Below are 14,465 nucleotides of genomic sequence, written 5' to 3'. Positions count from 1 at the left end.
CGGAGGTGGTCTTTCCGGCCTTGCGTCTGAGCCCAAGGCACTTCTAGAGGATGACCAGAGTTACGCTTGTTGTCCTAGTGTAATTATTAAAAGATAATTTTGACCCTTTCATAGTCAAAAGTGTACCTGGTGGGGAGAAATTTGTGTCTCCCTAGTTCTAGTCGTTTGGTTTGAGACAGGGAGGAGGGGGCGGAGGGAGGAGGCGAGCAGGTGAGGGGCGTTCTCTCTAATGGGTCCCTTGCTCGACTTCCGGTGGCCTGAAGAAACTTAATTTCGAATCTGCAGACCCGTGGGGGCAACTGCGATTGCACCTTTGCTCTTTTAACAACCGCTGTGCTAATCGAAGTGGTTAAGTAAGTATGGGGTAACGTCACTTATTCTTTCATTCACTTAACTCAAATGAACGCAGAGCGCTGTGTATGTTAGTTCTTGGCCTGCTTCCAGTGAGTATTCTGTACGGGGGAGGGTGTTGTTGAAATAAGACAATTAGTAAAGCATAGAGTATATTAGTGCTAAGTGCTATGGAAAAGGAAATCGTTAAGGCAGGTTTAAATAGAGTTATCAGGTCCAGACCAGACTTTTGAGAAGAGACTTGGAGGTGAGGAAAATAGCCGTACAGATGTCTGAGTGTACGTGTTCCAGGCAAGGGGAACACCCAGTGCCTAGACCCCAAGGCGGGAATGTACCCGGCCCGTGAAGAGTGAGCAGTGGAAGTAGGAGTTGAGGGGCTTGAGACGAGTAGTATCGCCTGATCGCTTTCATAACCAGCTTTTTATTACTTGGGGCAGGATGGGTGCTCATCGAGACTTTTTCTCTTAAATATGCGGTAAAGATGAGCAAGTGTGAGTTAAGAGAGGGAAATGAATTTAATTGTTTTTTCTTTTGGAAATAGGGCTCGTTTTTGAACTTCTCTCAGTAAACTGAGAAAGTAACAGTACTTCCTGAAAGCATCAAGAAGAAAAATGGTAAATTTTACAGAATTCTTATGAAAGTCTTTCATTATAAGTAATTTTTAGAAATTCAGTCAAGGGAAATAAAACTGCATGGAAATTTCAGTGACAAAACAGAGCAATGATAATCTGTAGAAGCATACAGTGTAAAGTGATTTCAGATTATGTTTTTCACTTAAAACACAGAATTTACCTTTTATGGAAAAAGATTGATACAAGATGGATAGAGATGGAAAGGTGGTGTTGCAGGGTCAGAAGAGCATAGCCAGGTGTGATCATTTTAATTGGATCCTTTTGCTCTTGATCTAAGGTGGACAACTATTGTAAGAAGAGAATTTTAAAAGGAAGCCTCAGAAGTTTTCCACCCTCTCTGGAATGGGGTAACAAAAGGAATATTCTAGCTACCAAAACAACAGATTAAACAAAAAGCAAGCAAGAAGAAGTACTGTGGTTACCTCTGCACTTTTACGATCTGAAAACACTGACGCTTTTTATGTCTGTTGTCTTTAGTGGAGAAAGAAATTGTTTTTTAAGTCTCTCGCAATTAAATTACATAAGGGAAATGGTGGAAACTATGTTTGTAAAAGTCATTTTCTTACTATTTTTCAATAAATATTAATGACTTAGTGAATTGCCACTTAAGTCAGTAATACTAACATAAAAACTTTTTATTTTTATTGATGAAAAATTCAAACTTAAAATGATTATTTCCATCACAATATTTGCTCCCAAATATTTTAGCATAGATATCATTTTACCTTAACATTTATATTTCTCTTCTGGAATTTTTTTTCTACTGCTGAAATAAATTTTGAAGAAATACAACTTATCTCTCAGAGCTACTGTGTGGGTGGATCATCTCTGAAATGGTATTTCTTTCTGTTTTTATTCAGGTAGTTATCTTTAATATCTAGTTAGGGAAATGACACAGTGCACAAAGTCACCTGAAGAAATCGCATTCATTCTCACATTCTCTCTCCTTTTTAGTCGGTGACACTGCATACAGATGTAGGTGATATTAAAATAGAAGTCTTCTGTGAGAGGACACCCAAAACATGTGAAGTGAGTACCGTAATGTATGTATAAAAGATGAGTTAATGCAACAGGATAACCATTTTGAAATTGAGTCATCTAACTTAAACAACATCTAAAAAAACGTTTCTATAAAACTATTGTCAAGAAAAACCCACAATGATAATCTCTGGTCTAATTTACACTTCTTTTTCTGATGTCAAAGTTGGATCAAAGAAAGGGTAGAGAATTTTTCTCTAACCACAGAGTGGCTGGTATCTTTTTCCTTTGGCTTATTTTCCTCAAGAAATGTAAATAATCATTAGATATTAGGTAAGAGAATTGTTCCATACATTATTTTACTTGTTTAAATGACAAGGTTCTATCCTTGTCATTTAAACAAGGAAAAAAGAGGGAGTTCCCTGGCGGTCCAGTGGTTAGGACTTGGTGCTTTCACTGCCATGGCCCAGGTTCAGTCCCTGGTCAGGGAACTAAGATCCTGCAAGCTTCGTGGCTCAGCCAAAAAAAAAAAAAAAGAGAGAGAGAGAAATACAAGAAGGAAAAAGAGTCAGCTATATATATTTGTTCATTAAGTAATTTATTTATGGAAGGCTATCTTGCCAGCAAGTAGAACTACAGTGATGAACAAGCGACATGCCTTGCTATTGTGGAGCTAATATTCTACCCGGGAAGATAAGCAGGGGGGAAGATTCATTCTAGAAAAAAAGTAATTCTAGAGGGTAATAATGCTTTGAAGGAAATAAAGTTGTGAGATAGAGAATAATGGGAAAGGATTTATTTAAAAGAAGGTGAGGGCAAGCCTAGCCAAGAAAGTGATGCTTTAAAAACTGAGTGCGAGGGCTTCCCTGGTGGCACAGTGGTTGAGAGTCCACCTGCCGATGCAGGGGACATGGGTTTGTGCCCCTGTCCGGGAAGATCCCACATGCCGCGGAGCAGCTGGGCCCGTGAGCCATGGCCGCTGAGCCTGCACGTCTGGAGCCTGTGCTCCGCAACGGGAGAGGCCACAACAGTGAGAGGACCGCGTACCGCAAAAAAAAAACCCAAAAAACTGAGTGCGAAAGGTAATGAAGGCATCTCTCTGGAAGGACTTATAAAAAGAACATTCCAGGTATAGAAATAACAGGTACAAGGGCCTTAAGGTGGGAAAGCCTGTGTTTTTTGGATGAATTTTCAGAAGCCTGATGGGGTTAACACAGGAAGCAGCAGGGAAGGAGTTATTATGATTATGATGATGTAGAAGTAGGCTAGGTCATGCAGGGCTTGCTAGGCTCTCCTGAGGATTTTGCATTTTATTTCAAGAACAGAAGGAAGCTATTGAAGAGTGACATTATCCAAAGTAATGCCTAAAAGATATCATTTAAATAGGTTGTTGTAGTGTTTTCAGTAAATACAATTGGCTTTTTTTGGGGTGTGTTCTGTCCTTGTTAATGTGCGCAGGCTTTCTCTAGTTGTGGTGAGTGGGCTTCTCATTGCAGTGACTTCTCTTGTTGTGGAGCATGGTCTCTAGGTGTGTGGGCTCCAGGGTGCAGGCTCAGTAGTTGTGGCGCACAGGCTTAGTTGCGCCGCGGCATGTGGGATCTTCCCGGACCAGGGCTGGAACCTATGTCCCCTGGATTGGCAGGCAGATTCTTAACCACTGCGCCACCAGAGAAGTCCCTACAATTGGTTCTTTATCTTAAATATTCTTAAATCTTAAATGGTTCTTATCTTCTGCTACATCATTTCTCAATCATTGTTTTTATTCCCTTCAGAATTTCTTGGCTCTTTGTGCCAGTAATTACTACAATGGCTGTATATTTCATAGAAATATCAAGGGTTTCATGGTTCAAACAGGAGATCCGACAGGTAAGTTATTGCAGTAATACCTAGGGTATATACCTATACCTACGGTATGTAGTGTGAAGAAGAGACTAGACAAAGAATAGAAAAATAAAAGCATGTGGGGTTTTTATAACTTACCTTAGCAAGAAATTTTTAAGCAGAAGCTACTAGCGCCGAGCCCTAAAGTATGAACAATATTGATAAGGAGGGGTTTTGGTTTTTGTAGAGATATTTTATTTTTATGGTTTTTAAAGTTCAATTTTGGTAAGTAAGAGAGGACGTACCAAATTTTATTTGTATTTAAAGGGTTATGCTATATAAACTAGCCCTTATGTTTAGAAAATGAACCCTTTTTCAGCTTTAGTTACATACACTTTTTCATCTGTTTGTCCTGTAATGTAGGCACTGGAAGAGGAGGCCCTTATGTTTAGAAAATGAACCCTTTTTCAGCTTTAGTTACATACACTTTTTCATCTGTTTGTCCTGTAATGTAGGCACTGGAAGAGGAGGCCCTTATGTTTAGAAAATGAACCCTTTTTCAGCTTTAGTTACATACACTTTTTCATCTGTTTGTCCTGTAATGTAGGCACTGGAAGAGGAGGGAGCAGTATCTGGGGCAAGAAATTTGAGGATGAATACAGTGAATATCTTAAGGTAAATCCAAAATACTGCAAAATCTATTTTTTCATGCTATGTTTACACTTGGAAACTTTGATACATATTTTGTAATAATACAGGTTAAAATAATTGGGCTTCCCTGGTGGTCCAAAAAAAAAAAAAAAAAAAAAAAGTCATCCTTTTTCTGAATTGGAAATGAAATGATTTTTTAGGCATTAATGAATGACTGCTTCCTTGGTACTAATCTGTCATCCTATGCCAGTGGTTTTCAAACTTTGCTGTTACAGATTCACCTGTGGAAGGTTTAAAACTATAAAAGATTAGGGCCTTACCTCCCTAAGTCTAGAGAAAAAGTCAGTAGAACTGATTAGGACCTCGATTGTATTTTAAGGTTCCCTGGTGATTCCTAGACAGACAAGGTTAAGAACTATTTTCTTATATACCAGAGTTGAGGATACGTATTGAATATTCACATACTCTAACCCAGAAATTCCATTCCCACATGTTTACCCTAGAGAAATTCATGTACATGTGCACTAGGAAGCATGTACAAGAGTGTTCCTAGAGTACTATTAGTAATAACAAAAGTCTAGAAACAATGTCTATGGATCTTTGAATGGACAAGTTGTAGTATATTCAGAAGTAAAATGTTATACAGTGAAAGAAATCAGAACTACAGCTATGTATACATGTATGAATCTTAGAAACATAATGTTAAGTGTAGAAATCATTTCCCGGAAGACTACAAATAGTATGATACTATTTTATAGAGCTCAGAAACAAGCAAAAGGAAACGATATATTGTATAGGCATGTATTGAATGTAAAGATATCAGAACACTGGTTACCTCTTGGAGAGGCTGAAGTAATAACTGAGAGGAGCACATAGGCATATGCAACAGTTTGGTAAATTTTAATTCTTAAAACTCGGAAATAGGTTAATGGGTGCTGATTTTATTAAGTTGTAAATGGTACATATATTCTTTTGTATGTATCAAACACTACATATGTTATTTGTAGTCACCTTTTAGGGAACGGTAAAGCATTAATATCTCTATGAAGCTGTATCTCTGTAGTTTGTCTTATTAGTGTCCCCTGATGAATAGCTAAAGATAATCACTGGAGTTACCTTTAGTATATTTTATATTTGGGCATCTCCCTGTAAGACAGTTCTGTCTTCAATCTTATCAGTAAAGTCCTTTTAATTCCTGTACACAGTCCCTTGTATAGCAAATAGTATCATGAATATTAAGAGTTAGACAAGGCCTTCCTTAGATCATCCAGTCCTGGGGTTATAAACTGACAGCCCATGGATGGAAGACCCACAGATGCATTCTCTATGGCCATTGGTTTAAAAAGATTGTAAACGTCATGAGGCAAGAGCTACACTATTCCTTTTGCCAGGCTCCACCATTCCCTAATGTTTACATTCTGCCCAATTATCAATTTATTATCTGGTAACCCTTGTGAGCATTTGAATTATGAATAAACCGCTGAATTAGTCCAACCTCCCTTGTTTTACAGATAAGGAAACTAGCCAGAGTCCAGTGTATATGTGAAGAGATTATGGGGATTTTGGTTTTGTTGTCTGCCTGATCATTTCATGCCAGCACACTGTTCCTTAATATAAATGTAAGGATTATTTCTGTTATACATTGGTATTGCCAAAAGTGTTTGTGGCTCTGCTTCTCCAAAGGTGAAATTAATTGGGGAATGTGATTTGATATATATATATATATATATATATATATAAACAAAATAGATACAAGTTTCCAGAGATACAGATAATACAGAAACTGAACATTTGGATTAGCCCTAATGGAAGCTGATTACATGTTTTCTTGATCCCTTAAATACTGGGAAGGTAGAGTGCATGTCTTGTTTCAGTCCTTTATTTGGAATACTTATGTAAAAACAGCTAATACTTTGGTCTTTCTTTTTCAGCACAACGTTAGAGGTGTTGTATCTATGGCTAATAATGGCCCAAACACCAATGGATCTCAGTTCTTCATCACCTATGGGAAGCAGCCACATCTGGACATGAAATACACAGTATTTGGAAAGTGAGTATTCTGGTTATGGTTTTCTTTGGAATTTCAATGCAAAGGATGCATATGAGTGGCTGTGATGATAGCATAACTAATACTCAAAGAGCAGTATGAGAGCTAAATGTACCTGAAATTTAAGTCCACCACGTAACAGCCCTGTGACCTTGGGAAACGTACAACCTCTCTGAGCCTCAGTTTTCTTATTTTGTAAAAGAAGGGCCAGTACTATTTTTTCAGGATCATTATGCAAGTTAACAGTATGTATCTGTTTTCATTAAGAATAGCATCTTGCATCAACTAACACATATGAAAAACAGTTGCTTAAACAAGATGGTATGTGATAGTGGTTCTATTATATCACCAGTGTTCCAGGTGCCTCTGTCTTTCTTCTCAACCATCTTTAGCTATCATTCTGAAGCTCACTTCATGGCCATAACTTGGGCAGCACAGCCCCAGCCGGAACAGTTGTACTCCAAGTAGGAAGAAGGAGGAAGGGCAAAGGTGCTTGCCAGCTGAGTCAGCCCCTTTCTCAAGAGCTCTCCTGGAAAGCCCAGAACTTACCTACAAGGGGGGGTAGGCAGTGTTTCTTAGCCAGACATATTGCCACTCGCAATAAAACCAGGCCTCTGTGAATAAGAAGGGGAGATTGGATCCTAGGGAGTGTTTAGCAGTCTCTGCAAGAATATCCATTACAAGCCGTCTACCTGGGAATTGCTTTTATAAATCAACAGGAAGTCAGTTTGTCAACAAATATTTACTATGCTTAATAAACCAAGGCACAGTTTTAGAATTTGTTTTATTTAACAGTTTGAATGCCAAGCTAGGTTAATTAAAAATAGAAGAGTCTACAGCTTTTCTTTTTTATTCCATATACATGTCTAATTTATAGATTAGTAATAATCAATGAAAAGGAATATTATAGCCTTTAGTAGTTTTTGTGGGCTTCACGAATTTGCGTGTCTTCCTTGCTTAGGGGCCATGCTAACCTTCTCTGTATCGTTCCAATTTTAGTATATGTGCTGCCGAAGCGAGCACCAGACTCCCTTTTTTTTCTTTTCTCCCTTAACCCACCATTCAGAATTATTGATTAGTAATTACTAGGAATTATCTTACTGGATTGGTAAAAAAACTGTAGAGTTTAGAACAAGGATTCTTAATCTTTGGCCCAGTACCTCCTTGAAATTGTTTTGTATATATGCACATACATTTTTCTGAGAAGAAGGGTACATAGCTTTCCACTGGTTCTCAAAGGGGCCCATGTCCCAGATACTTAACTAGGCTTACTTGCTTCAATTCTACATGCCCTTTTTTGCCTGAGATCTGTTTCTTGTACCCTCTTTCTCTCTTACTGACCCAGAAGGTAGGAAAGCCTTTAGTTAGTTAGTTTTTACTGGAGTATAGTTGCTTTACAATGTTGTGTTAGTTTCTACTGTACAGCAAAATGAATCAGCTATACATATACCTATATCCCCTCTTGTTTGGATTTCCTTCCCATGGGAAAGCATTTAAAACTTATAATTTCAAGACCTTAATTGTCCTACATTTGGGTGTAAAATCCAAAGGCTTTGGTTATAGTATCACTTTAGTGGAAATGTAAAATAAAATGGAAATCTGTTATCTTTTTTTAAAGTACATAATATGTCTTAGGAATTGATTTGAATTGCACTAGGAGGTATTATCTAAAAAGCCACTTTTTCTTAGCAAATGTTTTAGACTAACTTTCTAGAACATATTAGAAGGATAGCTCTCAATATATTTTTTTTTTTCTTGATAGAAACATGAAATGGGCTTGCTGGAAGTGGCATAACTGTTGATCTTATCTTCTCCTATTCTGAATATTGTTTTTTGTTGTCCAGAAGCAAAAAATAAAAACACTGTATTTAAACAATAAAGTGCAAAGAGGCCACCCACTTCAGGACCTTCAGTGTAGGGCAGTACTGATAATACTAGTGTCATCCTTACATACTTTCTCCAGGTTTTTCCTATAACAAAGAAAACCTTATGACTGGTTATATTGGCCCCATTTGTAGCTATTCCATGTGAATGAGGCCGAATGCAATGTTTAGATACTTTGGTGGGAATATTCCTTTCCATTGCTATTGTCTAAAGGCATAAAAATGAATTTTTGTTTCTGAATTTTGGCCCCTACCTATGGCAGAAAATCAAAGCGATATTTTATTGTACACTCAACTGGGGAATTCAAAGAACTATGAGACATGGTGAGACTGTAATTGCTATAGGTATTTGGATATTATGTTTCAATCTCAGGATATTTTCAAACATTATATTGTTTCTCTTTCAGGGTAATAGATGGTCTGGAGACTCTAGATGAATTGGAGAAGTTACCAGTAAATGAGAAGACATATCGACCTCTTAATGATGTACACATTAAGGATATAACTATTCATGCCAACCCATTTGCTCAGTAGCTGTAATAGACCTGGACAAATACTTGGCAAACTATTCAAGGAACACACCTATTATGGTTTACCCAGTTTTAATTATGTCAGAGATTGCATCATTATACAACTTGTTTACAACTAAGATCTACTTGTTTACAGCTAAGATCTTCTATGAGTTGGTGGTACCAAGGGAAGCCAAACAGCTTTTACTCCTATTCTTAGAGGGTATTCTTTACTGTAACTATTACCTAATGCATTTCTTTAATTTTTTTAAAAACCCTGTTTAATTTTGTTTTTCCATATAAATATTTATTTTAAAATGCTGAGTCTCAAATCCAGGCATTGTTGAGCACCCTAATTACATGCTCCTACCATATGTAGTCCACATCCTGGAAATATTATTTTCTATTAATTATTTACTTCATACAGTTAGAAAGAGGAAGGACAAATAAAGAGATGGCCTAGAAAGGCCGGTCAATCCAGTTGTTATTTCCCCTGGTCTTTATATTAAAGGCTCAGAGAAGTCTCAAAGTACAGTAAACACTCAGAATTTCCCAACTGATGTGCCCATGGAACATTTTTTAAAAATACATCTTTTCTTGTAAAGCAATTATACCCCAATAAAGATATTAAAAATAAATAAATAAACTCTTTAAAAAATCTATATATATCTTTTCAAAATGCAGGGTAAAAAAGAAATATAATGCAGGATAGAGTCCTACAGATGATCCATTTGAAAAATACAATTAGTTGTAGAGTTCTGGTTTGGGTTTGAATCACAGCTCTGCCCCCTAATATTAACTTTAGGCAAGTTAGTATCTCCAAGCTTTAACTTTCTCATACATAAATAATCCTTCACATGACTCTTGTGAGGATTAAATGAAATAATGTGTATAAAGCTTCTGGCATGTAGTAAGTGTTCTGTAGCAAGTAAATGGAAGCTGTGCTCTTAACCATATCAGGGCTCTCACCTAATCAGGCCATTTATCAGGCTCTACCATTGATTTGTTAAAGAACTATGTCCCACTCACTGTCTAGATCACCTAGGTTAGATTTGGGGTATTTCTAAAACTGATACCAAACATTTCTTCGTTTGTATCATTTCTGCAGATGGCTGATCTAATTGATTCTTTCTTAACTGCAATTAGGGAGTTAGCTTGCAGTTATTCTCTTGTTACTATTGGTACCTTCCATACCTTACACTAAACTGAGGGGCCAGTTACACTAATGCCCTCATGTTTTGTTTCACCCTTTTAATTTAACCATTAGTTTCTAGAATTAGTATTAAGGCCTCTTTTAGGCCAGAATTTGGTTTGCCACTTCTTATACTTGATATCTTTCTTCTCCAAACATGTCATTGAATTTTTGTCACCACCCTTAAGAGTATTTTACTGATTGTCAGGAAGTTTTTGTACTGACTGACATTGCCTCAATTTTTATTCCAAACTGTGCCATTTTTTTAGTGGTACAGATGTGACTTCTGGGTTCTTAGAGCTCATTCTTATGTCTTATTCTTATGTCTGCTTAGTTGTACCCATAAGGATCTCATAGATAGGGAGGTATACTGGCTCCCCCTTGGGCCTCTCGTAGGCTACCCTGAGGATCAAAATCCAGAACGTTGATTTCTGTCCACTCATGATCACATTAGCAGTTGGGTAATTGACATTCTGTTCCACGTATTACTTGGCAGTAAGTATAAACTACTCAGAAGACTAGAAGACTAGAATATTGCTGATCAACCCAAGTTCTCTTTAAAACGAAAGTAATGTGGTTCCCCAACTAGACAAGAGGTTGGCAAACTGCAGCCCTCAGGCTGGCCACCTGTTTTTGCAGATAACATTTTCTTGGAACTCTGCCATTCCCATGTTTATGCAGTAGCTCTGGTTGTTTTGTGCTACCAGAGCAGAAATGATTGGCTGTGCCAGAGACCAAATAGCCTGCAAGCCTAGAATATTTACTCTCAGGCCGTTTTAAGAAAGTTTGCCAACCCTTGACCCAGACTATCAGAAGTTGCCAAATAATCATGGTTTCACAGCAAAGGGAGTTAAAACTCATACGAGTTTAAGGGATAGTATAAACTATGCCTGAAATCTGCTTCACCATGTTGCCGAAAAATCGGCTTCCCTGTGCACTGAGGCCGAACAGAAATACGGAGACAGGGATTTTGGAGGAAGAGAGAGATGGCTTTATTTTTCTGCTAGGCAGAAGGGAAGACAGAAAGCTAGCGCCTCAACTGTGCTCCCCCTCCCTGGGAATCGGGAGATTTTAGATGTGGGGCTCACAGCCCCGGGGTATATGGTAAAGATCAAAGTAGTGAAGGTCTTGCATGCTTCCTTTCCTTTGCATTATTTCAAAACAGTCATAGCTGGCGTCAGGCTTCCTGGTAATTGGAGTCTGGCAGTCTGGTAACCGCATCCATTTGCCTCTCGTTTATCGGCCTGTGACCTTGTCTCTGAAATTCAAAAACTATAGGGGGTGATTTGTTACGAGGGGCGTGTAGAATGTAAGTGCCGGGAGTGAGAGGTGGGGTATGTAACACACAGAGTCAGGGGTGATGGGTGCCAAAGGTAAATTACCTAGTGTCAGGGAGTGAGGTTCGCTTTGTAAAGTACAAATCCACTTACTACAAATTAGTGACAGTTAAACAAGGAGTGATTAATTCTCAGGGCCAGCTGTGCTGCTTCTTTCGCCTGCTCAATGCTCCCTTTTTTTCCCTTGCTCTCAGAAGGAGAAAGAAAACTCACTTCTATTTACATCGCAACATGATTAACTCTCAGGGCCGGCTGTGCTGCTTCTCTGCCTGTTCGCTGCTCCCTTTGTCTCCCTTGCTCTCAGGGGAAGGAAGACTTCATGGCTATTTTTGCTGCAGCCACCATTCTTGAATTGTACCTGAATTCATTAGAATTCTTGAGTCCTGTTAGATCCTCGTTTGGAGCTCTTGAGTAGAAGGCTTGCAGACCTTTTGGTTAATGGCAAATTGAAGAGTTGTAATTCATACCTTGGTTGAACTTGGAAATTTCCAAATCCATTTAGCAACACATTCTTAATCTCTATGGTGGGTATTTCTGAAGACATGTATTTTTGTTGTTTGAACAACTAAAACTAGTAAGTAATTTATTGAGCTTCTTCCAGGTTTGGCTACAAAGGACATCGGACACTGTCTACTCCATGGGAGCACAGTCTAAGGACCTAAGAGACATGTAAATAGATAAATTTTAATACGAAGGACTCAACTTTTAATCAGTTTAGTAAAGTGGATAGATTAGTTACTATTTCATTAATGGATTGGTGGTTCTTTAAATTCAATTTGTACCAATTGTGGTTCAGGTAGTGATACTCCATATAATAATTATAAAGCAAATCTAGAAGAATACATGATAATGGAAAATTTTTTAAATATAATGAAAAAGGAATTAATCCCAATCTTTATAAAGCTGCAAATATCAATATTAAAACTGTGACGTGTGAGGGATAAGACTAGAATAATAGAGTGTAAACAGTAGTGTATACATAGTTTATTTAAAGCAGTATCCAAAAATCACTTTAAAAAGAGAAGAGGGGACTTCCCTGGTGGTGGTTAAGACTCTGTGCCTCCACTGCAGGGGGCACGAGTTTGAACCCTGGCCAGGGAACTAAGATCCCCTGTGCTGCACCGTGCAGCCAAAAAAAAAAGGTATTCCATAAATTGTGTTAGGATAACACAGTAAATGACATGGAGAAAAAAAAAGCAAAAGAATTTCACCTCACATGATATACCAAAATTCCAGATGGATAAAAGAGTTGCCTTTTTAAAGAAAACAGAAGAAAAATTTAAAACATTTCAAAGAATTCCTCTGAAGAAGAAAGGAATTTCTCAGTTTACAAACTTGACAGAGGTAAAGATGGAATAGGTTTAACTGCACGAAAATAGGACAAAAGAGAACTGTACAGAAAAGCAATAAGGTATGAATGGACAAGTCACAAGAGAAAATGTGCAACTTCACTAAATAGAAAATAAAGTTACAAGTTCAGTATCCACCAAAATAACAAATTTTTAATGTTATGCACTAATTTAGTTAGAGCCGCCAAAACAAAGTACCAGAGACTGGGTGGTTTAAACAACAGAAAAGTTTCTCACGGTTCTGGAGACAAGTTGGGAGATCACGGTGTGGGCAGGGTTGTTTACTCTGAGGCCTTTCTCCTTGGCATGTAGATGACCATCTCCTGTCTTCACGTCATCTTTCCTCTGGGTATGTGTTTCCCAATCTCTTTATAAAGACACCAACTAAAGTGGATTAGGCCCCTCCCTAATGACCTCATTTAATCGTATTACCTCTGTAAAGACCCTATTTACTGCCAACTAAAAATTGTCGCTTACCATCTGGCTCTAGTGTATAAGAGTGAAGTCACTAGCCACTGCAGTCACTGACTTTCAACACACCTTTAAAGGAGTTCAGAGTGGAGATCAGGAATGAGGCACCCCGTGCTTTGGGGAAAACAGGCAGAACAGGCCTTCGGATAGATATTTTCAGGAGAAGATTTTATGAGCCCAATTTCTTGCATTTTCTCATATCTAGAAAAGCACTAAAATCATTAATGGAGACACCTACCTGCTCCTCGTGACTAGCAGCAACCCTCTGACAAAAGGTGTGCTTGACTGCACGTATCCCCCTTCACTAAAATCATATATAACACTAACTTCTTCCCCTACCTCTTGGGAGCAGTTCCTCAGAGCTGAGAGGCTATCTCCCCAGGCATTTTGCCCCAAATAAAACTTACCTCACTACTCTCACATTGTGCATTTTTTTCAGTCCACACTACAAATACAGTCACATTCTGAGGGAGTGGAAGTTAGGACTTAAACACATGAGTATATTGGGGGGCGGGGCACAGCCCTTCAAACAGCCCATAGCATGCACTAACAGACGCGCTAAAATGGCTAACTTCATTAATGAAACTTTGGATAATCCTGAACCAGTAATCGGCTGTTTGTGGGCTTTGCTAAATTTAAAACCATTTTGGAAAGCAATTTTGGCAACATGTACAGGATTTTTTCATTGGCTTTTACCCTGTAATTTTACTGTGAGGATTTCGCCTAAAGAAATTAAATACTCTAAATTGCTGTCTGCACAAACTGCAACTTTGACCTGTAATAGCAGAACACGGCTAATGCCCATATTTAGATTGCTGTTAGGATTAAGTAAGAACTTATGTACAGTGTTTAGCACAACGACTTCGATTAACTGTTATACTCCAAGGACTGGGATTCCCTAGGTTTTGCTTAACATTTAAATGTGCTGTTAAACATATACCGAACAGCTGTAAATTTCACAAGTTACTGTGAGAAATTTCTCCCTCACAAGTGAAATACTTACCTTGTACTTAGTGATCCTGACCCCATGTAAGAATCTAGGTATTAATGGTTTTAAAGCATCTTCAAAGCCATTTTGAGAAGCGGCTTAAGAAAGGCAAACAAGCATAGGGATTCTGGGGATGCATATTCCTCATCACTTTACCCTACAGTAGTTGTGCATCCGTATCCGGCAAGTTATCTACGCTGCTCTCCTGTCTAAATAAAGCCAGTAAGATTACGCTTTACCGTAATACGTGATAATT

The 14,465-nt window shown here is 38.1% G+C and overlaps 1 protein-coding gene and 1 non-coding gene across 4 annotated transcripts; one reads left to right on the top strand and one right to left on the bottom strand.

Moving 5' to 3' along the window:
* The first annotated feature begins 27 nt into the window (after positions 1–27).
* Positions 28–9,489, top strand: PPIL3 (peptidylprolyl isomerase like 3). 3 transcript variants are annotated; one of them, XM_024757302.1, is made up of 8 exons: positions 28–353; positions 893–965; positions 1,261–1,819; positions 1,938–2,012; positions 3,734–3,827; positions 4,390–4,457; positions 6,365–6,483; positions 8,771–9,489. In XM_024757302.1, the coding sequence occupies exons 3-8, from the start codon at positions 1,817–1,819 to the stop codon at positions 8,895–8,897; spliced, it is 486 nt and encodes a 161-aa protein (XP_024613070.1). In that variant the 5' UTR covers positions 28–353; positions 893–965; positions 1,261–1,816; the 3' UTR covers positions 8,898–9,489. The 3 variants fall into 3 exon arrangements, with proteins under 3 accessions (XP_024613070.1, XP_024613072.1, XP_024613071.1); XM_024757304.1 differs by lacking the exon at positions 893–965; XM_024757303.1 differs by lacking the exon at positions 1,261–1,819.
* LOC112407926 (U6 spliceosomal RNA) lies at positions 7,397–7,503 on the bottom strand. The gene has a single exon (XR_003004858.1). It is a non-coding gene; the product is annotated as a U6 spliceosomal RNA (small nuclear RNA).
* Positions 9,490–14,465: the final 4,976 nt, after the last annotated feature.

This window comes from Neophocaena asiaeorientalis, unplaced genomic scaffold, assembly GCF_003031525.2.
Source record: "Neophocaena asiaeorientalis asiaeorientalis breed wild unplaced genomic scaffold, Neophocaena_asiaeorientalis_V1.1 scaffold246, whole genome shotgun sequence".
Lineage (NCBI taxonomy): Eukaryota > Metazoa > Chordata > Mammalia > Artiodactyla > Phocoenidae > Neophocaena > Neophocaena asiaeorientalis.
Note: the sequence above shows the minus strand (reverse complement) of the source record. Positions and strands in the feature narration are given on the sequence as shown.